The following is a 24,710-nucleotide window of genomic DNA, read 5'->3' as shown; positions in this document are numbered from 1 at the left end:
CTCGCCCGGCCCCGCCACGGGGGGGAGCGGGCAGCGGGCCCGGCGTGCCAGACCCCGCAGGGCACGGCAGCGGGTAGCAGCAGGTACCCGGCCTCGCCGAGACGAGGCGGCATCCAGCTCCACCAGAGCCCCCCCGCGCCCCCCGAGAAGAGCCGGCCCCCCGCCAGGGCTGCAGCGCACCCCGGTGCCGCCTCCCGGGGCGGCCCCTGCAGCCGGGGCACTTGCGGGTGAGCTGCCGGGCTGACGGGGCGATGAACTCTCTCTGACTCTGGCAGAGTCAGTGAAAAAAAAAAAAAATACTGTTTGGGGATTTGGCCGAGAAGCAAATGCGGCAAGAGCATTCCTCTGCACGGCTGGGGTGCTGGGGAGAGGGTGCCACCCCCCCAGAGCACGATTAAAAGAGCCAGGAAAAATGGGACAAGTGCTGTTTCACTAATAAAAGTACTTCAATAATCAGTTTCAAAATGCTGCAATAAAATACGGAGTCTCTTTTCTGGAGGGAAAAGCCCTGTATGTATTTCTTGAATAGATGTTTTGTTACAGTGTGGGTAGCTTTTGCCACTTTACTTTTTTCTTCCAAAAGTCATTCCGTGATCTAAGAATATCTTTGTTAAAAGTAAATGGACTGTCTCTAGGAACGACACAGCTGTGCACTGCAGTGCGGTTCTGCTAATAGTGATCTACATGGAAAGAGTTTCCCGCTGGATAAGCTGCAGTGCTCAGTCCATCTGCTTTACCATGGCTGAACTGATCCCTGAGCTCTTACAGAAGGCGAGACCTGTATTACCAGTAAACCAAGCAGCCAGCCAAAGGTGATTTAAAGATGTCTCTCCTGCTCAAGCCTTGCTGTGTGAAGATGATCAGCTTCCATTTTATGGCACGCAGTCATGATTTGCAAACATTAAGAGATGACAACACGCTACTTCTTCGGGTATTTTTTTTGCCAAGTTCACTACTTTGCTGAAACTTGGGGTTTATTTCTAATATGATGCCTTCAGCTTCCAAGCAGTGGATCTAGCTACATGTCTGCTAGACCTTTTCTCTCCTTTAATTTTACTATGCTGTAAACTGATTTGCATCTTGATCTATCTTCTTCCTGATAAACTAAATGGGCTGCATCCTTTACACCTCCCACAATCCTTAAGGCTCAAAACTTTTCAAATCTTTTCCAGAGCTGGAACCACTCTCTCCTGTTTCTGAAGATGCTTTGCAAAAGGGATACCAGGACAGTACCAAACACTGTGATGTCTCTCTCACTAACGGTTCATACGGAGCTAAGATCACCTCTCTATTTCGGATCACAATTTTCCACTTAGGTAGCTAAGCTTCTCATTAGTCTTTCCTGGAAACTTCTGTCATTTATTCCCTCTGATCCATAAACCCTTTCCCAAGCCACTGCTTTCCATGTTCTGGTCACCCCTGCAGCGTAGGGAACCATGGGAGGCCTGAGGCATACGGCACCCACCGTTTGTAAGGACCAGCGTGCCTGCGGCAGACCCATTGGAACCGTTAATACATCAACTGTCGTGATTGCACAGTCAGGTAGAAATGGATGGTTTGAAAAGATGTGAAGTTTATTTCTCCTGCCTCTCTGCAAAGGCAGGAGTTGGCAGGAGTATTAATTAAGTAAGTAATCTACAGGGTTGCTGCTGACCTTTACAAGCACAGAAGCTAGGAGGGCCACGGGGTACCCAGCAGGAGCCCAGGCAGGAAGAGGATGCCAAAAGGCTGCTTACCAGTGGTACCAGTGAAAGCCAAACGGGCAAGCTGATCCGTAACACCAAGAGATGCTCTGGGATTCACAAGGCAAGGAGATCTGGGCAGAAGGACCTTAACAAGTCAAAAGATGCTCCAGTAAAGAAATGAGTGTAAGGTTTGATATTTTTGTTGGTTTTACCTCCCCATGTTGTTCAAATAAAGAATAATTTGTTTTAATTATCCAGCTCAAATTCAATATGAACACATGTTGCATCTTGAAGAGTTCAGAGGTAAATTCACATTGTGTGTTTGAAGCAACCTGAGTGTTTAATTGTCTGCTCTTCTAAATACCAAGACTTGGAATTCAGGTCTAATGTTGAATTTGGCTCTGGGGTAGCTCTTGCACACACTCTCACTTTCTTCTCTCCAATACATGAACAGAAAAAGTAATTCCTGATTGCAGTATGAATCTCTCAGATGGATGGGTGCATGACAAAGCAAACATTAATTTTGCTGCTAAAGAATATGTAGCTAACATAACAGGGAAACTACAGTTAATGAAAACAATCCCTTTCACTGAGAGGCAAGTGTGTCTAAATAGTTTAATCTTTACATATCTGCACTTCCTTAATAAAGTTATCAAAGTATTACCAACCAGTGGGAAAAGGAGGTGTCATGAGAAGTGGCTGTGGTCCATTAGAATATTTTTTTAAATCCTCTTTTCCTCCTGCATTTTTTGAAACTGTTGAAAGCGCTAGTAGATGTACCTGGCAGGAGTGCCCTGAATGCGCCTGACTCCGGTCGAGGCCAGCAGCTTGCTGCTGTGGTCTGAAGCGTGAGCTCTCTCTGAGGGCAAAATCTGGGGTGTCTTCACATGAAGCTCACCATTAATTCTTAGACACTTACTAAACTGGTACCTGTCTGTAACTTTTGCTGCACATTTAGCATGACTCTTTAAGAGTCAAACATTAATCTATAGACTACCCTCATCACCCGGGAAGCAGGGCAGCGCTGTGAAGGCCATATTACAATGGGAGAGGAAGCCTTCTGCTTCTGTCACCAGTTTCATTTGGTCCTTTACACGTTGTCACCTGACGACTGTTATGAAATAAACTGGTGGCTTCATCCAGGGTGCTACTAAAATATGGCTCCATCTTAGAAAAATGACTTTGCACCTTGTACTTCGCACAAGAGGTCATCAAGAAGGCCAAGGAATGATTTCCAAGGAAACCCATCTTCTCAATTTGTGGGGAATACATCCAGAAACAGCTCAAGAAACTTCACCTGTGAGAACGAAGCTCATGCTGCCATTTCCGAGGTGGGAAATTTCCTCTGGAGAGAGGAAATCACCTTTTGGTCTGACCCTTGCCATGGTTATCGTATCAACAGGAAATTAAAATAGAATGATAGAATCATGGAATCATAGAATCATTTAGGTTGGAAAAGACCTTCAAGATCATCGAGTCCAACCGTCATCCATGCCCACTAAACTATGTTCTGGAGTACCTTGTCTACGCACTTTTTTAATACCTCCAGGGATGGTGACTCAACCACTTCCCTGGGCAGCCTATTCCACTGTCTGACAACCCCCTCAGTAAAGAAATTTTTCCTAATATCTAGCCTAAATCTCCCTTGCTGCAACTTGAGGCCATTTCCTCTTGTCCTAAAAAAAAATTATCTTCACTTGAACAGGAGTATTATTTCACACTATTGTTGCAGGCTGAGGCTGTGCTTCTTCCCATTCCTTTCTGAAAGAGAGGCAGTAAAGGAATGCTGGTAACATCTCTTGCAGTTTCAGACAGCTCAGAGGAATAATGTATTAAGTCTATCAACAGTAATAGATAAAAGTTCAAAACAGTCTTGGCAAGTGAGAGAAACTATGCCTTTCTAGGAGTCTGAAATCTAACATCAGCATTAAGGCCTCTACCGACAGGTTTAAAGTGTGTATGGGGTCTTCAGATGCATTAACTTCAGGAAGATGTTTATAGAAAATGAATCCATATATTACTCTCCGCCTAGGAGAAAATTTATCGAGGGAACAAAGCATAAAGTTCATGAGTAGATGCGGTTATTTGCTTAATGAAGGGAAGAGACTGGAGACTGTGAAACCAGTGCCTAAAAGAATTGGTTATCACCTCACATGGCGGTATTTGGGAAAGTTTGGGTTGCTCATTTCAGAGGCACGGGGCATCCAGAGCTCCCAGCTGGAGCCGTGGATACTCATTGCCTTGAAAAGCCAATCCCCTTCTTGAAGCCCACAGCAGTCCCTGCCCCAAGATATAGCCGCAAATACGCATGCCCTCAGGGCTGTTAAAAACCCACTTATGCTTTGAAGAGCGAGGGGAGGCAGCTCACCCCGTCCCAAGTGGTGCCAGGACCCAGGGGGTCGGCGCAGCTGCAGCAGCTGCCGGCGCGTTCCCAGCCGGCTCCCTTGCCCCGATGGCAGGAGAGCTGAGCCACAGAGAGCCGGTGGCAGCACCTAGCAATTACCTTCTGGCGCTCACTTCCAGGCAGAGCCAGGAATATCCCCTTCCCTCCACCTGCCTCTTTGTGAGTAACCGGGAACATGCTGGACTGGGCTCGGCACTGGCCTGCCTGCCTTCTGTGATGCTCTGTGCAGCTTTCCACCGCTGTGGCCTCCTTGGGCTTGTAGGGCTCTCTTCCAGAGAGCCAAGTAGAAGACGATTCGGCTTCAGTGAGTCCTCGGTTGCTTTGCCTCAGCTTTGCAGACAGTACGGGGCAGACACAGCAGAGCTGCTACAAAGTGGGAGCTTTAACTCTCACTGAGGTTTATCATCGTGGTGTTAGTGGAGGTCAATGCGACGTACAGTTACACAGATATATTCCACAGGCTGTCACAAGCTGCAGGTTATTCCTACTTTTTTTTTTTTTTTTAACCTAAAGAGTCTGACATTGTAGTTCAAAACAATCTCAAAGCAGTGTTGTCAGGAGAACTCAAAAGCTCCTGGCCCTGTATTGATTTCACAATATCAAACTGTTTCTAGAAACAGCTACCAAACCACTCTTGCTGTATTATCTTTAAAAAAGTTACCAAAAGGGATGAGCTCTGAAAATAAGCAGTTTGGGAGTCTCCATAGGTAATACTGCAAAACAAAATGCCACCACATCTGGGGTGTAAACATCTGAGGAGCCTCCTCTCACTTTAATTCCAAAGTTACAGGCTTTCTTTACAAACCGAGCGTCTCTTCCTTTTTAATAACAAAGTCTTCTTACATCTGGAAGAAAGGGCGGTAGTTAAAACTGCATCTACTGCTACTGCATGCACTTGTAATGCATTATGTGACAGCCTATTTTAGAACGGTGATGCTTTAAACACACAGATCTAATTATCACTAGGAATATCTCTATGGAGACAAAAAGTTAGATAAACATAGTGTGGGTGGTTTTGTCCTGCTGCAGAAAAAGAGGATGCACTAGAGGGACATCTCAGCCCTTCACTCCCATCACATTCAATTCCCGCTGGAAATGTAGCACTCCTAAAACATTTCTGGGCTCAGTCACTATCAAATCTGGTGGCATTCACAGAAAGGTGGCAAGAAGGATCAAGGGCACACGTCATTCAAGAGAGGTGGAAAAGTTATTTGTATTAACAAGAGGGCGTGCTGTACTGTATATACGAACACTAAAATACTGACGAGGCTGGAGAAGTTGAATTAGGCACTTTTGGATTTTACCTATTTAATCTCACCTTTCAGTGACTGCATCACTCAAGCTCTCTCTTAACATTGGCTTGGAGACCAAAAAAAAAGTAGGATAACACATAACGGTGTGATCATTTGATTCCTGCCTTAGCAAGTTTAGAACGGGTAAGGGAGATACTTCCAATCGCTAGACAATCAATCTGAGACTCAGTGCCACAAGATTTTGCTGAGGTCAAGATTTTAGCTAAATTCTGCAAAGAACCGTGTCTTAAGTAAGAACATCCATCCACTACAGTCTGGGTTAATAAAATACTCTGAAAAATTTTTTATATAAACCCACCCATTTCAGGGTCTAAGCCAATCTCTACTTATTAAATATGAGACCTCTAACAAATATCTCCCCCTCGCCCCCGACTTCTTGTGTTTTCTTCTAAATCACCTGCTACTTATCAATTCCAGCAATGGGTTTACAAACCGTAGATCACAAATTTTAGCCTGTACATCACTCACTATGTTTCTATATTCTAATAGCAAATGAAAGCATGGCCTCCCAAATTTCCCTCATTTACATTTCTTCATTGTCTTTTTTGGTGGGTAACAGTCGCTGTTATATTCACAGGGTCAGCTTCAATTCTAGCCGAAGTACATTCCATAGCTGAAGTCAAATACATCTGCAAAAGTGATTAATTTTTCCTATTATTACTGATTACTTTCATTGATCAATACTTTCACTGGTGCATAGCTCTAATACATTTAAATGTCAATGTGGGAATTAATTATCCTTAATTATTTCCTTTCAAAGATCATGAAACAGAACTTGGGGTTTTTTTGAGATTTTGGGATATATACACATAAATTTAAGGCCAGATTTGTCTTCAAAATTGTCCAGAATAATTTGTACAAAACCTCATAAGCTTAAAATACTTTTAAAGTATTTTACTTTTTAAGAATTTTTACAAAATATTTAAAAGTAATGAAAATGAAAATGTTTAATCACTTAAAAATAGGCATATTAAATCCCCTGTAATTTCTAAACCCGGTTACATGTGAGTTCTGAACAGCAAGGGGTTTCTCTAAACAATGAAAAATATTAACGATACAAGAGAAGATTAAATTATATAGCTGTGTATTGTAATTCTCAATGATTTATAAAAGGCAAAATTCAGATATGCTGTACAATAAATTATCATTAAGACGAGACTACAGTTTGGTCTAATAGAATCCCATTATTTAGAAATGGAAAAAGAAACCCTATTAGATTATAGACTTAATTCCCTGCCAGTGCTGAGGTCACTGTTCTTTCACTCTCGGGCTTTTCTACATGAAAACTGTTGGTACAGTTGAAGAGTCTTCTTCAGCAGAGTTAGAGAAAGACAAGAGGAGCTCTGTGTTGACCTTGCCATTCTCATAAAGGAATGAAAATAGCTGTAGTGGGTAAATCACCTTAATATATAGTTTTAAAGAAGAAGAAAAATCTGTTAAGGTCTGGGGGTAAATATCCCAAAATGGCAAAAACAGCCCAGTACTGCCAGTATAGGAGGATTAAAGACCAACCAAACCAAAGCCACAACAGTGCTCTAAAATGAAACTAGTCCTGGCACAGCGTGAAGACCTGTGTGACATACACAAACATGAGGTTTTTCTGGACCTACAGCTATTGAGAAGTTTCAGCCAATACTGGTTTCAAGGGGATCTACTCAGCATACTACTCTTAAGAATAAAACCATAGCTTGGGAGACACTTATACTGAAGATGAAATGTAGTGTGGGAGGAGAAAGGCTCTTACAGGTATTTAGTTGGGGTGGCAGGGAAGAGAGATGGATCAGATAGATTAATTCCCCAAAAGTCCCCAGCAAAATTACGCCTGTTGTGGGCAGAGTGGGTCAGAGACCTGTAAAGACTCTCCTTTCTCAGTCCTTAGGCAGAGGAGAAGGGAAGGGGGAGACATGCTGCTACGCGTGCCGAGAGGGCTGCGATCCCACTGAAACTCGGGTGCACTGAAACCTCTCCATGGCCTCTAAATGTGGCCTCAAAAAACTCCTCTGTGTATTTCTTCAGCATTTCCCAGAGCAGTTTAGATTCTGTGGGCTCCTTTTCCTCCCAATGATAAATTGGCCACAAGGGATGTGTTTTCTGAAGAGGGTATCAGAGGGTCACACAGACCTTAGGCTCCCTCAGCGTGGCAGTTTCAGGCAGAAAAGAGCATGGATTTCAGCTGGGAGTGTCCTGTTACCTGAGGAGGAGTCATGCCTCCCAGATTTTTCTGCACAGAGGTAGAAGCTGAGACATGTGCCCTTTGAGGTGTATTGAATTTTTCTCATGGGCAGGTGCGCTAGAAATGCAGTTTATCCCCCTCCCTAATAACTACTTCGCTCACAGCAACCACAATTTCTATCCACCCAGAAATGGCTGTGAGGGTCCAGGTGATGCCCACCCCAGTGCCACACAGTGCACCTAATCCACTTTTTTATGTCACTTGTTTGCTTGCTGAGGTGATAAATTGTCCCCAAACAATTTTTCCTCCTGAAAGCCGTTCTGTTCTCTTTGCTGTGAGCACTTGGACCCTCCCTTTCCACCCTGGCACCAAACTGCGACGCAGTTTAAAGGGCTGCGACGGCACGTCTCAAAATGCCCGTGTGTCCCCATCAATGCTGACAAACCAGTGCTGCTGACAGAGCTGTGAAAGAAAAATTTGCTTTTAGTGGAGGTGCTTCTATTTGTCTGTTTAGCATCATCATTAAACTGGGATTTGTGAGTTTAATGAACTTGGTATTAGCAACACGGCTGGCTGTTGAGTAAAGATACTAAAGTTATTGCTTACTTTCAGTGACTGCTTTGCAAGAGAGTTGAGAAATAAGTTTTCTATGTTACTATGTCAGGAGGCACAAATCACTTAATCACATGTGTCATTGAGTTAGACAAACAATAGCTACAAAAAGTATCAGCTACTACTAATCAGTGCAGCTCCGTGAGGATACAGTATCTAAAAACCCACACCAATTTGTTGTTCTAAAGAAATAGCTTCCAAAAATTCCTCATTTGGTTGTCACAGTGTAATGTCTAATTTTTTTTGGTAATAGAAGTCCTGGATGGATAGTTGTCTCACCAGCATACAACTCAAACAAATGAGATGTCACTGAAGGAAAACTGATGGAAAAGACTTGAACAATTATACAAAACAGGTAAGCCATTAGCTTCACCCGGGATCTAATGATCTGCTCTGCAGGATCATTTGGGCTACAGCCGTAATTAAAGCTGGTCCTGAGTCATTCTGTTGTAGCACAAAACATTAACAAGAGGGGATCTTTGGCAGCCTCGTGCAAGGGAGGACTAGGATGAGACTGGTCTCTGACACAGGTTAGGACCGAAATATATTGAAATACAGGGCTATGAGAAAGAATTGGCATTTTTTTACTATCTTATTTAACTGGCTACTGTTTGGAAGCATGATCACATTTGGATAAAGACCTGCACATGCTTTTCCACACTGTGTCACCTGTGGGAAGGCCATTATTTGGTTATGCTGAATGTGTTATATTATTCTATTAATCCCATGGTTAAATTAGCTATTTAAACCACACTCGTTCAGCCTGTTGCTTTTATTAGTTGATAAACATCATCTCTGGTTTTGACCTTCTCTTCCTGAAGATGCTGGCAGCTGTATTTTCACATCAGTTTTTGTCTTCCGGTGGAAAGCCACAATTTTGTGATAAATTAAGTGCAAACCCCAATCCACATGGCCAGTTTGTTCAATCCATCTGAAAAGCTCCTTGCGAGGTAAGAAAGTCAGCTAGGCCTGTGCTGCCAAAAGGAAACCATTAAGACTGTTTATTGCTACCGTGGGCCACTTTAAAATTACACACACGATTGCTTTTAAATGTTCCCATTTGGAAAGAATAAGCATACATGCAAAGGCGTTCCTAGCTGCAGGCTTGTTGCTCTTCAAGCAATACCATCCATCGTCCTGGAAGAAGGTGGCCTCCTTTTCGCCTACCCCAATATTTTCAAGAAACAACCCAGCTTCTACTTGTAGACAACTATACATGCACTTAACAGAGCTGGTTCCTGGTTTCGCCCAAGCTGGTCAGAATTTTGCTTTCAAATTTTCTATGTTCAGCCCCAAATTTCACTCTAAATTGCCTTCCCAATGGCTTACTTCTGCAAGGCATCTTCTTCATGTACCGTACTGTGTAAATATTACTGCAGTGGGCAGAGTTAAGAAAAACACTTACTTCTATGCCATTTTTTCTGTGTTTCACAAAAATGAATATTTAACTTATCTGTTAATATGGAAAAAGCTGGATAAATAAACCTAATTCAGGCTAAACATATTCTGTAGTTTAGTGTACTCCTGAGGGACTTTCTATTATCTTTGAAGTGACCAGAGGGAGCGTGCAGAAGAAACAAACACTAAATGTGCAGAATTAATGGAACGATCCCCGCTCTAAGATAGACTTTTAAGTGTTAACTAATAATTTTTAAACAATTTAGTGAAAATATATGATACGTTTAGTTTTATTCCATTTGAAGTAATTCAGCAGGTAAATCTTTTTCAGAAAGCAAATTATTGTCACTGCCTCACAGCTCCAATTCATTATCCAAAGTAATAACCTTGGCAAAAATGTCTATTATTTCAACTCTTGAATAAGGACTCAGTTCACATGTCTAATGCCCTGTATAAGAGAATTAGCAGAAACTCATCTCAATGTGGTTTCAAAAGAGGAAACTAAGCAGACAGCCTTGTTAATTTAGCATATAGACTTGGAATAAAGTACAACATCCATCATCTCTTGAAATTCAATTAAAAATTGGTCTTGTGTCCAAGGAGAAGGAGCCAATTTTGTGCTGGAAGCAGAGTCTTGGAAGATCACTAAAACCCTTAATGGTTTTTTCATTGTGGGAGCCAATATGAAAGAAAAACCAGTTTGGGAGTTCAAATTACCCCTCACATTAAATGCTACAACATGTGTAATCTTCAGTTTGGGCCCATTGCTGTTGATGCAATGCTTTCTGTCACTCCAGACACATGGGGAATTCCAGCTGTGCTTCTCCCCTGGTTCTTAAAATCTTCCCGTGTGCTGCTGTAAGCTGTGGCAATGCTGAACAGGCTTTTGCATGCAGGGTGAAATACCCTTCCTCACCATATGTCGTGTATAGTTCTTATTCTCCCGCAGTAGGTTTCTATGCGTGAGAAAAAGATGCTTGCAAACACACACACCGAGATTTAATATCTGGGGAAAGGGAAGCCTGAAAATATGTTAACAAGATTTTCAGCATTAAACACAATTTTGTTTCAGATTTCAGCTGTTAAACATCTTAATTTGTTTTGCTTTTTACTCCAGTAACATAATGCTAATACAGTCTGACAGCTTGTGACTCCATGCTGAGGAGGTTTCACAAACCAATCTCTTTACTTGAAATTTGATTTACAAAGTGCCTGAGTCCTTTAGCTGGGTGGCAGCAGTCACCGTCACAACACTTGTCATGACTCGAAGTAGGAGCACAATCTGGGCAGTTTTTCCTTGTTTGTTTATTTTCTTCTAGTGGAGGATTCACTGAGATGAAAGAACCCTTTTAACCATTTAATGTCCTTATCCGTCAATAAGCTCAGTACAGAAAATACTGTCATGCGATGTCTGCCACATTCCAAAGGAAATAGTGGACGTTTTGTTCTGCAACATACATTAAACTCTTGGTGCAGAATACAGGTAGCATCTGTACAGTTTATTTTTACAATATTTGTTTTGGATGAGTTGGTCTAACAGTTAACGTAGAAATCTTTCAGACTCCATGTTCTCCTCACGAGCAGTAAGGTTGGGCTGCTTTCTGGGTGCTCATCCTACATACAACTGCAGGTCACCGCTGAGCCAGCAGGACCATTTGTTCAGTTACAGGCCAGCCCCAACCTTGCGTGGGCCATCATTTTCCTGGGAAATCAGATTTTTGTCATGTGAGTACATGAGGTGGCACTTCATATCATGAAGCCCTGCAGAACGGGCATGAAAAAAATAGATGATCACAAACATCTGCTCTCAGAGGTAACCCTCTAGGCTGCTGCCTGCTCTTGGCAGGGGTAGGTATCTTCTCTGCGTACATGCACGTGGCTTGTCCTGAATGAGCATATCCTGGCGTGTCCCAGTGTCCCGCCAGGCATGTTATGTAGCATAACCACCTCCAAAGGATAAGCACTATGCAGACCATTCATTTGAGTAATTCTATAGTTAACTGGAGAAGGTGATTTAGCATCAAAACTTAGTGAAAAATCTTTTCTTCACCCCTGTCCTGGTTTCAGCTGGGATAGAGATAACTGTCTTCCTAGTAGCTGGTACAGTGCTATGTTTTGAGTTCAGTATGAGAAGAATGTTGATAACACTGATGTTTTCAGTTGTTGCTCAGTAGCGTTTAGACTAAAGTCAAGGATTTTTCAGCTTCTTATGCCCAGCCAGAGAGAAAGCTGGAGGGGCACAAGAAGTTGGCACAGGACACAGCCAGGGCAGCTGACCCAAACTGGCCAACGGGGTATTCCATACCATGGGACGTCACATCTAGTATAGGAACTGGGGAGTGGGGGCGGGGAATCGCCGCTCGGGGACTGGCTGGGTGTCGATCTGCGGGTGGTGAGCAAGTGCACTGCGCATCATTTGTACATTCCAATCCTATTATTATTACTGTTGTCATTTTATTAGTGTTATCATTATCATTATTAGTTTCTTCTTTTCTGTTCTATTAAATCGTTCTTATCTCAACCCATGAGTTTTACTTCCTTTGCCGATTTTCTCCCCCCTCCCACTGGGTGGTGGGGGAGTGAGTGAGCGGCTGCGTGGTGCTTAGCTGCTGGCTGGGGTTAAACCACGACAACCCCTCCTCCCAGTAAACAGATTTTTAGATTTTTTTTTTTACATTTATTTTACTAAAATAAAATGTGTGTTATTCTCCAGGCAGAAGATACAACTGCTGCTGTGGGAACAGCAGTGCAGATGTTTCCAGCTCTCCTTCTGCATGGGAAGCCAACCTAACATCACCTAGCTAAGAAGCCCAGCCCATAGAGAAGACCAGAGAAACAAACCCCATGTGCCTGCCTCACTGCGGCAGGCATCACTCATGAAAACATTCTGTTTACAGTTTTGAAATCTCTTTTCTTCCAGAAATGGAACACCTTTTGCCATGTTTTCCTCTCAAAGGGGCGTTTAACCAGAAGGATTCAGCTTGCCTCACTCAGCTCCAAGCATAGGAAATGATCTGCAAACGCAACAGGTCTGTACGCTAAATAACTGCGGTCTGCACGGAGATCCTGCAGCTGGCTTCAGCCCAGCCGGCCGCTCCTGGTAGTCTGGCTGAGGCAGTACAAAGCGTGCTGCTGCTTCACATGCCATGTTTCTAGACAGGCTGACTCCATGCTGATGGGCTGCTTGCGCTGGTGACTTTTACTGCAGTACCTGGATAGCCAGGTCTTTCTGGACTTCACAGTCACTGTGCTATAGTCACAGTGACTGTTAAATGCATGCTTTTTTGTTGTTGGGTGCTTTTTTTTTGTTGATTTTGTTTGGTTTTTTTGTTATCTATACTGAGTTTCTAGCATCTTGATTGGCAGGCTGTAGCCTAAATTAAATTCACTAGCGAAGATATTCTTTCTCGGGACAAATTAGTTTCTGTGTCTTTCTGTGTTTTTAAATCTTATTCAATCAATGATTGCAAAGTGCTTTACTGTTTTCTGGCGACGATGGACTCTGTTAGCACCAGTCATTAAGTGTGTGATCGAAGTATCCCACAGACTTCAGTCCCCTTTTTCTGTTTCAGCCACTTGAAATATAGTTGAAAACCAGAAAATAGTTGAAGACCTGAAAACCAAAGTCTACGTACCTATGCTTTTACACCAGACCAGTGGCTCTGGGTACCTGATTTCAGGCCTGCTAAAGATGTCTGATTATCTGGGGGTGTGCAATCGGGTATTCTTGAATATCCAGCTGTTTCCAAGTCCCTGACGTTGGGTGCTCAGGTATTGTGGTATTCAACATGATTCAAAGTCTTGTCCAAACTATTTTATATTACTGCAATACAAAGGAAGTAATTGATATTTGTATTCAAGCTGCAGCTCAGTACTGTCAAAAGAGATATATCTTGCCTTAAAACTGTAAACAAATAAAATGATATTGTAGAATTTATTTCCTTTCCATGATGAAAAGTGCTATGGCAGCCTGTGGAGAAATATGTCTCCTTACATTTGCCTCGCTAGCCACAAGGATTTAATAAGGATTCTCAGTGCAGCATGCACACAGCTTTGCCACACTTGGGCTGCCTCAACCGTCTTATTATTTGCCTATTTCTGCAAGAGTCCCCACGACAGGCAGCGTCTGCCCTGTTTGCACGCACCTTTCCAAGGAGTACCGGACAGCGATGGCGTTTATTTACAGCCCTTCTTTCTAACTGCAAATGGACAGCAAGCAGCTGAGAAATGCTATATTGATCAATTGAGAAGAATTTCTGGCTAAAGAGCAGAACCCCTGGCATCTGCGGGAAAAAAATGAAACCGCCTGCAGAGGATGGTGACAGCAAGCCACAGCAGAGAGAGGAGCAGGGGCCCTGAGCCGGGCTGGGCTGTGCGGCGCAGACAGGCAGGGCAGAGCGGGCTCTGGCCAAACGCGGCTCCTGGCGAGCTGGGATGTGCCGTGGGAGTACAGCTCGATTTTATCTGTGTGCAGGACAAGGCTGAGAAACTGGCTATGGCCTAAGCTGAGAACAAGAGGGGAGAAGTGCTGCAACTCCACCGTTTACCCTTCGAGAGCTCGCTCCTTGTTGAAGTCATTTTTCTGGCACAGACACGCAGTTCCTGGAAGTTGGTTATCACAATTCTTCTGCATCTGACAATTTATTCACCTTCGCCTTCTTCCTTTTACCCTGCCTATAGCTGGTAGGAGCTAAAGTCGATTACTTTTTGTGTCAAAGCTTACCGAGTACAGTGTAAGCCTTCAGCTCCTGGGTTAACAATGCGTGAGGGTTATTGTCAACTGGAAGTGTGTAAAAATTAGCCACATGCGCTTCAGGTGTAGAGGGTGCTTGAAAAGCCTTGATGCAGCAAAGAGAAATGTATTCATGTGTTTAGCTGTATTCATGCTGTAAGCAGATTTTAAGCATTCAAGATGAAGAGAGAGATTGAGAAAGCCAAGTATTGAGTGATAATATTTCATCACAAACTGTTCATCTGCATCTATACCTTGCTCAGTTATTTTGTCTACTTAACACACAGCCCCATGTGAAAAAATACAGCTTTGAAGTTAGCACAACACATACATGAATTTGAACAGTATATAAAGAAATGCAATAGCTGTAAACATCACTATACATAGCACCCAGGCTTTCTTCCCAGATGTAAACCCAACTACACAGGAGACTTGCAGCTTGTGCAAGTCAAAAGCTTTCTCCTTCCCCTTCACCCCACAGGTGGAAGTGAATCACTGCGAAGGCAGTGCAGCTGCCTGAGCTCCTTGGTCTTTGGTTTAACCAAAGGTTTCTCAGAAATCCATCATCTGCAAAGGTGATTTAATGAGGCAAACCTTGCAAATGGAAGTACAAGCACCATCCTCATCTGTATAAAGCAAAGTGCAGTGAAGACATCAGTTAGCTGTGACAATTTTGATTTACTTAGGGAAAGCCTCTGTGCATTGTTACCAGTCAGGGACACGTCTGGCCCCAATATTGCAGAACATTGTAGTAGATGGGCTCTGCCACCGCAGGCAAAAAAGTCAGCTGTCATGATTTTTGTTGAAAGTTACTTCTAGTTTTGATTATCAAACCACATGTACTTATACTGGACTGTGTGATCCAGTCAAGTGAAATATTCTTTTACACTACTCAGAGAAAAAAAAAACTTAAAATTGTCTATTTGCTAAGCACAGAAGGATATAAAAATACTAATCAATGGTTCCAGGAGAAATATAAGAAGAAAGCTACCAGCAAAGTTTTGCAAAAAATAAAGACAGACCTCTGTTCCTCTTAAAAGATTTGGAAAATGCAGCTGCTTTTCTGCAGGGTGAATAGAGCCGATTCTGCAGCAAAGTCTTCCCATGTCTTTTCATGTTGCTTGTGGGCAAAAGCACATTAGTCACTATCTCTGAAAGAGGTAATGGCTTTTCAACTGTTGTGTGCTCATGTGAATCCGTAACAAATGCTCTGACAGATAACAGCTTGGGCAGAGTTGAAATGGAGAGAAAGAGAGTTTGGACCAGCTGATTTACCTCTGCCACTACCTGCCAGCTTTGCCGTCAGCATGTGTATGCATGCTAAACACATAGGTTGCATCCCAAGACAAGCGTTTGAAAGTAGTTTTGTGAGGCTGAAAATTAATTTTGAAATTCAGCTTTGGTCCATTGGAATAGACTTGTAATTATATCAGTTAGCAGCGCACTTTGGCATAGTTCCCTTTTCAATGTTGTCCTACGTTTTCCAAACTAATAACAAGACACAAAATACACTTAGGACTACTGGTAAGATATGTGTTAACTGGCTTCTTTATGTAGAGTGCTGTCCTTTTATCCTTATGTTTTAAACTCAGCCTAAGACCTATGAATAATTCGAACAAAAAGGCAGAATGCACTTCACAGTTCTAACGTTGCTCTCTTCACGCTTATCTAAAGCCTATCTGGGACATGGCTGGGCAAAGAGGGTTTGCCAGAGTCGTGTGTGGCTTCAGCATAAGGCTCTCCCCCACCAGACTCCGTAAGCAGTGCCTCCCACTCTCCAGGGGATGGGCACACCATGAGCACTGCCTTCTGCCCAAGAACGGTTCCAATATAAACCCATGGAACCAGGAAAGGGCACCAAAAAGCTACATCAAATATGAACAAAGCCAAATGTTTTCTAAAAACCCTCCAAAATGTCAGTTCATGAAACAGTTCAGAGAGCTCAGTTTCACCCTCAGGTTGGTGATGACCTGAGCGTTATCATCATGTGTCAGTCAGGAAAAGCTTTAAACTAAGGCTTGAAGCATAGCACAAAGTCCAACACAGAAAGCCCATGCTGAAATCTAGTGTACTTCAACATATTAGTATTAGTTAATAGACCGTACAGGTGCCAAATCACTCACCAGAAGTAATTTTTCCTAAGAAAATTTGTAAATAGACTAAAAAAACTCTTTGGAAAAATAACCCCTTTGTCCTCACACAGCACTGTTTAGATGTGGTCCCAGGTAAGTGCATTTGGAGGTGACACCTCCAGTCTGAGTGACAGGGACATGTTGAGAAACAGGAAGATTAGTGCAATGCCTCCTCCTTGGACTTGTGCACTTTCACAGTGTTTTATGAACCACCCCAAAGGCAACCAGAGAGCACTTGGCCACAGAGAAGAGGGGATATCCATTGCAAGCACCCGAGTCCAGGTCCCTGGAACAGCAGTTCTGGCATTACCATTAACACAGAAGTTGTTTCAGAAGCAGCTCCTTTTTCTGGTACATCCTATTCATTTTCTGAGTTGGAAAAGATTTGATGACTCTGTTTCTGAGACCTTCCTGATATGTTTGTAACCTTTTTATCCCCATTAGCACCTGAGAGGGGTCCTTCCAAGTATATATTCCATAAAGGTTCATATTCACATCAATGTAGGTCTTTTAAGTGATTGAGGATGCTTCGAGACACAGCAATTGTACGTGTCATGCCGAGCCAGGGCATGACATCCCATCCTCAGGTGCCAGGTACAGGCACGCAATTTTATTCTGTTGTGAAAGTCCTCACCCAAGATGTATTTTAGTACTCTCTCAGCTAGGAATGAATACAGGAAATTTTCTCATTTGCAGAAAACATTGATCTTCATAGTTTATGCTGTTGAACCTATACAGGAATAGCATGACTGGCTAATATCTGTTGCATTGGTAATTTTGTTTCTGGGAATACAGACTTAATGATCATCCTGTTATCCAGTAATGCGTATTTGTGAACGCCCTGAAAACATAGTTTAGTTATTTTTATGATTTTTTTTGCAAGCTCTTTAAAATGCTGAAAGACTGAACCAGTCCTTGCAGGGGGTATACAAACATCACAAGTAGGTAACTTTATTTAGGATCACGCAAAATTCTCTAGGAGAGTCACAAAGTCTGAGTATCCTGTGGCGAGCAACAGGGTTTCCCACAGGGTGTCACATGCCTGAGGTGCAATATTGCCAGAGATCCTCTTTGCCCTTCCACAAGAAACGTGTCAGGTGCCAGGTGTATTGTACGGGAAGTATGTTTTAGCGAGCTCCTGCAAACCAGAGACTAGGCAAAAGATTGCTTTGAAGAGCTACATCATGTGTTACGGAGTAAGCATCATTTGCTATCCGATATTGGTGCTTACCTTTTTGGAAGAAAAGGTTTGACCTAACCTTCTGAGACATTTTCTATCCCCTAACACTCTGCCTTCACACTCAGCATGGGAAGCTACTGGGTATTTCCAGAGCTGTAGATGGCATGTCTCTGTTGCTGTGCTTGTCATTGGTGTAGTTTTTTTGTCTACAATCTGAGGTGATAGACAAAAGGAATTTTAAAAATCTTGTTTTCTTCTTTCTGTTTGATAAATTCTGTTATTTCAAGGAAAGATTTGTATTTCTGTTAGTTTTGGTTTAGTTTCTAGACCCATGTGACTGGCTTTGGTATGTTTTATGCAGCAGGTTACCTGCTTCGAAAAAATGCATCTGTGAACTATGGATGTGACATTAGCTAAGAGAATTTGCAGTGCATCACATGCAGTGAAGCAGATGGACTCTACGGATGAGTTAACAGTGATTCATAAGATTTTCTTAACTAATGGATTTTTTTTTTCCCTAAATGGCTTAAAAACCCCCATGCTTTGGGGAGGAGAGCTCCGATAGCTACTCTTGCAGAGCATGGGGTATTCAGTAAGGTCTACAGAGCAGCAGCTATAGCCTTGCAGAGGGGTAAGCATCCCTCTTGCACATTTAACTCATGCTACATTTTATAACAAAGATGAATAAGAAAACAGACACCCTCCCCCTCAACCCCAAATACCAATCCCACACCATGCTGTGAGAAGAGTCACAGCCCACCCTGTACTTTCTATCTCTGTTTTGGGCTCTTACTGCTTTCAAAACTTGAGCGGCTTCCAGTTTAGTCATTTCCCCTTATCAGGAAATTCAGATGAAATTACATTCCTACCGGAGGCTTTTAGAGGTATATAGGAGTCCTGTTTGCCTTTACAAGAGATGTATTTTTCTGGCATCTTTTCTTTTTTTTCCCAGCCAAGCAGTGGTCATCTGCTCACTTCCAGTGTCCACAACCCCTTCTGATTCTCACTGCAGAAGTGGCTCTGAAAATGAGCATTTTGTCTTGTTCCCCAGTCACCCAACCTTTTCTCAGGAGAGCAGAGACAAGGCGGGGAGAAAAGCAGGGTGAGCCTCCTCTCCACAAAGTTTATTGAGTAAGTACTTAATGAGCTTCCCATTATCAGAAAGAGGATCCACCTGAGACCAAATCTTTGCTAAACTGGGCAGCAAGAACTGTACCTGTCGTTAATTTTCTAAACAAAGTGGTCGCTGCCTGCTTTTAACTATCCCCCAGAAGAGTTGTCTGGATAAGGATCAATACTCATGAGATGAGCAAGCTACTGCTGTCTATTACCTGTGCCTAGAGCCTCCAATAGCTACCAGGGCCTGGCTGCGTTTGCTGATGATCTCTGCACCAAAACACTTGCTAAAAAGAGAAAACAAAGAGCAAAACAAAGGATGTCGGCTGGATCCCAGAGCAAGGGTGCAGAGGAGGAAACGGAGCCCTCGTCCCACCTGGCTGCGACGAGGGAAAGGGGAGGGACGGAGGCATCGCACCCGGACGGGGTGCGGAGGAGGCACTGAGCTCTCCTGGGGGACCTGGCACACATCCCCCCTTGCATGGGGGATCCTCTGCCCCCATGTCTGAGCCTCAGCTGTAACAGCCCACTCCTCTCCCACACCACCTCCCATTTCTTCCATATGCTCCCAGCTTCATCCCGCTGCTCGGCAAGCCATCGTCCTCTGCCGGAGCATGCCGAGGCCCTTAGCGGGGTGGTCTTCCTCGGGGCCCTCCTGGCAGCCTTTGCTACCTGCAGATGAATGTGCTGGTGAGGTAAGCAGGTGACACAACTCCCCTTTTATAAGGTTTGTGGAATTATTTTGGTGTTAAATCCCTGCCAGTGGAGCACACCCCCATCGGTGCTGTTTTAGGATCATAAACGATCCTGGGCAGGTCAGAGCTGCCAGGTCACCTTCACCAGAAAATAATAATTAAGAAAAAAAAATCATACCCGGATTTCCACCACTTTACTTGGCTCATAAGGGTCAGAGTCACCAAACCTGTGCTTGCCTGGGTGCCCAGCAACCCTGGTGCAGAGCTGCTGAAGCAGAAATAGCTGCCTGCCTGCCTCCAAATCCAGCCTCGGAGCAACCTCCAGCGGCAGCGAGCTGTTCCCGCAGACACGGCACTGATGCGCGCTGCCAGGAACCCCAGCGTACCTCTTCGACCGCAGAGCAACGCTGGCCCTCCGTCCAGACACATACGCGCAGAAATAATGTAAGACCACTACCATTTCCATTAAGGCACCAGGATAAAAATCTGCTTTCAAAAAATTAAATTGTCAGTACTTTCCCATGACTCATCTAACAGCCAAGATGTGCTTCTGGCACAAACCCAAACCTGTCATCCATTGAAGACACAATTAAAAAGAAAAAAAAAGGGGCAGTTATTAGTTTAAAATTTTGTGTGAACTTTCTGCTGGTTACTGGTGAAGCCACATGCTCATTGAGATTCAAGAATTAGTGAGAAGCCTCAGCACATGCATAACTAAGCACAAACTGAAGGATCTTTGCTACGTAGAAATAGAATTAACCCAGCACGTATTTAGCTTTGCAATACATAAAGTGCTTTATTGAGTCCCAGTCTGAGCCACAGTCCACCGACATCAATAAAAGATCTTCTGAGGACTTTGGGTTCAACTCACAGAAAGCCACCTCTGCTCATCTTTTACCACGATAGGCACACATGCTCTTGTAAATACTTGGCTACAGCTTACAGTAGCAACCCACAGGGTGCTGTCCCATCTCAAGTATGTCTTTTGTACTGTCTCATCTCAAACACTAAGTTTTCTGGAAGACACCTTGGTTCAGCCTACCCCTATCAAGGAGAAGCTTTTACCAATGGGATGTACACACTCTGCAGTCCAGTTTCACAGATATATTGCATGCAATAGGAGAAGTTAGTTATAATAAGTAAAATCAACACCACCAAAGGTAATCAACATTTTATTTATAAACATACATTTACTATAAAAGCTGTTGCATTTTAGACAAGTTTTCCTAATTTCCAGAGGCAATTTAGAATAAATAAAATAAAGGAAAGATTAGCATAACTGGTATTCAACATCAGCCCCAGCTAGGACAGCAATCCTTGTCCTTGAATGGACATGCAGGTAAGGATGGTCCCCTTCTGGTTCACCAACCTTTAGGACATTCACCAAGAACTACAGATGTACTGCATCAATAACACTACATAGCAAGAGTAAGGAAAAAATACACCATGGAAAACAGGGTTGTGAAATACAGATGGGTTATGACACCTGTTCAGGTCCTCTGAAGTAGTAAGAGGCTAAATAAATTCTGAAACATCTAAAACCCATTACATATATTGTATTTTCTCAGCAATAATAAATCATTTTTTTGCAACAAATACATTTACATTGTAGTTCAAATGTAGTAAAGCGTTATTTTTTTCTGTGCTCAAAGTTCCTGGTAAGAAATGTATCATATTTGTCTCTAAACTGGGAAAAAAAAAAGGGGGGGGGGGGGAGAAAAAAAAAATCTTAGCCTGAATGAATTTGCCATGTAAGACTCCAAAGGAAATATAAAATGAGACATAAGCAGTTGGCAAGTACAGTTTAGAAAACTGTTGAAAATTATTCTGTGCTGGTGAATAGATGTTCATTAGGGGGAAAAAATCGTTGTCTGAGAATGCTGCTTCAATTTGCTTTACATACAATCAACTTTGCTAAAACATGCATATATGCAACTAATTGATAGACACTGGGATCAACTTCTAAGCAGCTTCAGAGACCCAGTGGTGTGTCTGCAGTGCGATGCATACCCCCACCCCACCCCTTGCCCATGCATTTTAGTCCCAACCATGCTCCTAAGCCCTTTGGGCACGTACCCCTACGTGAATAAGAAGCAGATCTAACATCTGTGACAACCAACCCTTTTATACACTTGGGGACCGATTTGCACATCTAAACTCTATCACATGAGTGAAGCAGTGGTAGTGACTCATACCAAATAGACGCACAAGCATGCACGGTGTCATTCAAAAATTAGGCCCAGACATCAAATATTCACATATCCTTGATGCAGTGCATGGAATTATACAGATGTACAAAGTCAGTTATAAAATCTGCCTCTCGAATTTCCATGTTAGGCATTAGTTGTGGAAAATGTTATGATGACCACATGCAAAGAGTAAGCATCCTGGTTATCAAAACCCTTTAACAGTAAATCATGCAGATTGTTAATCAGAATATTGGACATCACTTTTATTTCCAAAACATTTGTCTGATTTTTTTATTGTTATTATTTTTTTAAATATTCCCCGGGTGAAGTCTACGAAGGACTTCAGCTTTTTGGATTTATTGCATCCAGAAGTCATCGCTGACTGTGTGCAACAGCTTTGCATTTTCTAAGGCACAATATTAAGGAAGTAGCATGTAACTTTCCAGCAGATAGTCACAATGTCCTCCAATGACAATATCGTACATGGGTTTTCAATGACATGCAGTTTTGCATGGGTATGCAACTCGCATGCAAGCAACTGTCTAGCATTTAAATAGATAGCTGCTAGCTAGAGAACAACTCAAAATTATTGCTTCCCTAATAACCACTTCATTTCCATTTACCAACACATCAAAAGACAATGGATGTGCATATACACATAAAATAAATCTCTATTAATTCATTTTTATCATGGTTTTAAGGCAGAATAAGTACATTTTTTTCCCCTCCATTTTAAGTTGCATTGTGAGCTGCTAAAATGGGATATTTCCAGTAACTGTTTAGCAAAAAGTGCTAGGATATTTTACAATTGTAACACACCCCCTAACCTTGTCTGTGTATTGCAGGTAAAGTGACACAGCTCTGACCGCTGTTTCAATGAGCTGCTGGATGACTTTAGTAAGGAGCCCATGCTTAATCAAAAAGCATGAAGGAAAACTGGCCCAAACACAGGCAAGTTAAAGTTTTTTTGCCTAGTGCTGCCAGCCTCCTCCCTGCCCGCCTTCAGCACTCCTGGGTTTGGCTGACTTTATTGGGGTAGCATAGGAAGGAACACAGGCTCAAGGCTGTTTAATTCCCTGCTCTGGAGGGCACTCAAACCACACATGTTTCTCCACAACAGATTTCAACCAACCATAATGTTTGCAAATGAACAAGCAGCTCTGAAACCAACTCAGACCGTCAATGGGCAAGTTACACGCCAAAGAGAAAAGCTTCACCATAGCATCAAACCGCAGCTTGGAGACTCACAATTCGGCTCTGTCCGCCCACTCAGCCACCTCTCCCCCACATCACCTTTCATCGAGTTTAATAACAACATGGGCTGCTGACTTAGTAAGAAGGATTGCTCCTAATGGGAATCTTGCCGTCGTTAACGGTATACAGTCTTTAGGTTTAATGAAGAAATCTTTATTTGAGAGAATATTAAGCTATAGTCATGAACATTACTTGAGGTACACAAACAAAAAAATCCTATCACTAAAGGTGCAATAATTTATTTGTATAACTCCTACCCTCCACTGAAGGTCATATAAACACAAAATGCTTCAGAATTACAGGATGTATTATCAAACTAGTCTCTGTATAAAAAAAGTTATAGCTTCAGTCATAACAGAGAAGTCGTGCTGTGATGTTTAGTTTTTCAAATGCACTGATTAGATACTATCTTAAAATTACTTCTCAGCTCAAGTTGGCATATTCTATAAAGGTTCTGTAAACTTAAACTTTTTAATTCCTAGAAATATTAAAACAAAACAGCTTTATTGCATGTTTATTTTCTTATTACTTTCAAAAGAACAAGGTAACAGACTGGAAATCATAAGCATACCTGAAAGGTGGGATTTTTTTTTTATAGTACTTAGGCTTTGCCTTCCCAAACATGGTCATACATATTTTGCAAATTTCTTAAGAAAGGGAAAAACCAACATACTGCATTTTAAAAGAGCAGGTGCAGCGTTTTTATGAGTTTTTCAAAATGAGATGAGAGCCATGATGTCCATGGATTCAAGCTCTTACAAGTGATTGTCTGGAGGCAGCTGATACATATGAGAAGAGAGTTCCTTCTTGAAAGTTATTAGGACTGAAAGTCATGTCACAATGTAGTTGGCTGTCCAGCAGCTGGGTAAAACAAAACCAAAACAAGTCATTAGTTGACAAATTTTAACAAACATACATAGGCTTTTCCTCATATGATCTCTACAATTCAAAACAAACACATCTGGAAATATGTATCATTTGTGCCCTGCTCCTTCTTCCTCTTGCAAAACTGGGGCACTAACTGCAAAGAAGGATTCAGCGTAACTCCAGTGGAAATACGTTTTCCATGCCACAGACAAATGCATTCTGCATGCACTTTTATTTCATTCTGCTCCCAAAGTACTTGCGGGTATATTTACTTTCAGGCTCTGCAGTGGCAAAATAGTATAGCAAAGGACTGATGAGTCATCTTTAGCTGTGCCTGGTTTGTGTTATGTGGTAATACAGAGCCCTCATGTTATTTGGCTGTACAGGGAATCTCATGAATTTCCTGGCCTTTGACTTTGACACTCACAAACCTTTAACTATTCCCCATGTTTGACACTGAATACCAAGTTCCCTTCATTGTGAGGTTTTGCTGTAGAGAAATAACCTACCAATAAAACCCCATCCACTTTTATTTGAAAAACAGAAATATTTTGGATCCTGAACCACTATGTAATCTTTAATGCTCTTCTCTCTTAAGGTTTTTGATAATTTATTTTGAAGCTGAATCATCCACAGTTTCAAATAAGCTTCTGGCAGCCAAAATATTTCATCAAGATGTCCATAAGCATCTCAAAGCAACACTGACTAATTCTGGGTTGGTCAGAGACCATCAGTTGTGCTCACTACTGCACAGGTTTTCAGATGTAGCCACGGAGGCAGGAAGGCACGAGCTGTACAATCAAGCAACTGATTTTATATTTAGCATCAGATTGCCCAGAACTGAAAGGCAAAACACTAACACTGCACCAGTTTGTTCTTCATTTCAGTTGTGGAGTCTGTCAAATTCTAGTTAAAAATGAGCAACTAGCCATATCTGCAGTTCTATCAAAATCAGTCCCT

The 24,710-nt window shown here is 42.5% G+C and overlaps 2 protein-coding genes across 2 annotated transcripts in view; one reads left to right on the top strand and one right to left on the bottom strand.

Moving 5' to 3' along the window:
• Positions 1–22,483, top strand: part of PHOX2B (paired-like homeobox 2b) — a 26,187-nt gene extending 3,704 nt beyond the window's left edge. The window contains exon 4 of the mRNA XM_010574548.1: positions 22,475–22,483. Coding sequence (XP_010572850.1) covers positions 22,475–22,483 — 9 coding nt within the window. The remainder of the gene's footprint in view (positions 1–22,474) is intronic.
• Positions 22,484–22,802: 319 nt separating this feature from the next.
• Positions 22,803–24,710, bottom strand: part of LIMCH1 (LIM and calponin homology domains 1) — a 180,461-nt gene continuing 178,553 nt past the window's right edge. Inside the window, exon 28 of the mRNA XM_010574547.1 lies at positions 22,803–23,744. Within this exon, the coding sequence (XP_010572849.1) occupies positions 23,719–23,744 (26 nt within the window). The 3' untranslated portion in view covers positions 22,803–23,718. The remainder of the gene's footprint in view (positions 23,745–24,710) is intronic.

This window comes from Haliaeetus leucocephalus, unplaced genomic scaffold (assembly GCF_000737465.1).
Source record: "Haliaeetus leucocephalus isolate CR32 unplaced genomic scaffold, Haliaeetus_leucocephalus-4.0 Scaffold439, whole genome shotgun sequence".
Taxonomy (NCBI): Eukaryota; Metazoa; Chordata; class Aves; order Accipitriformes; family Accipitridae; genus Haliaeetus; species Haliaeetus leucocephalus.
Note: the sequence above shows the minus strand (reverse complement) of the source record. Positions and strands in the feature narration are given on the sequence as shown.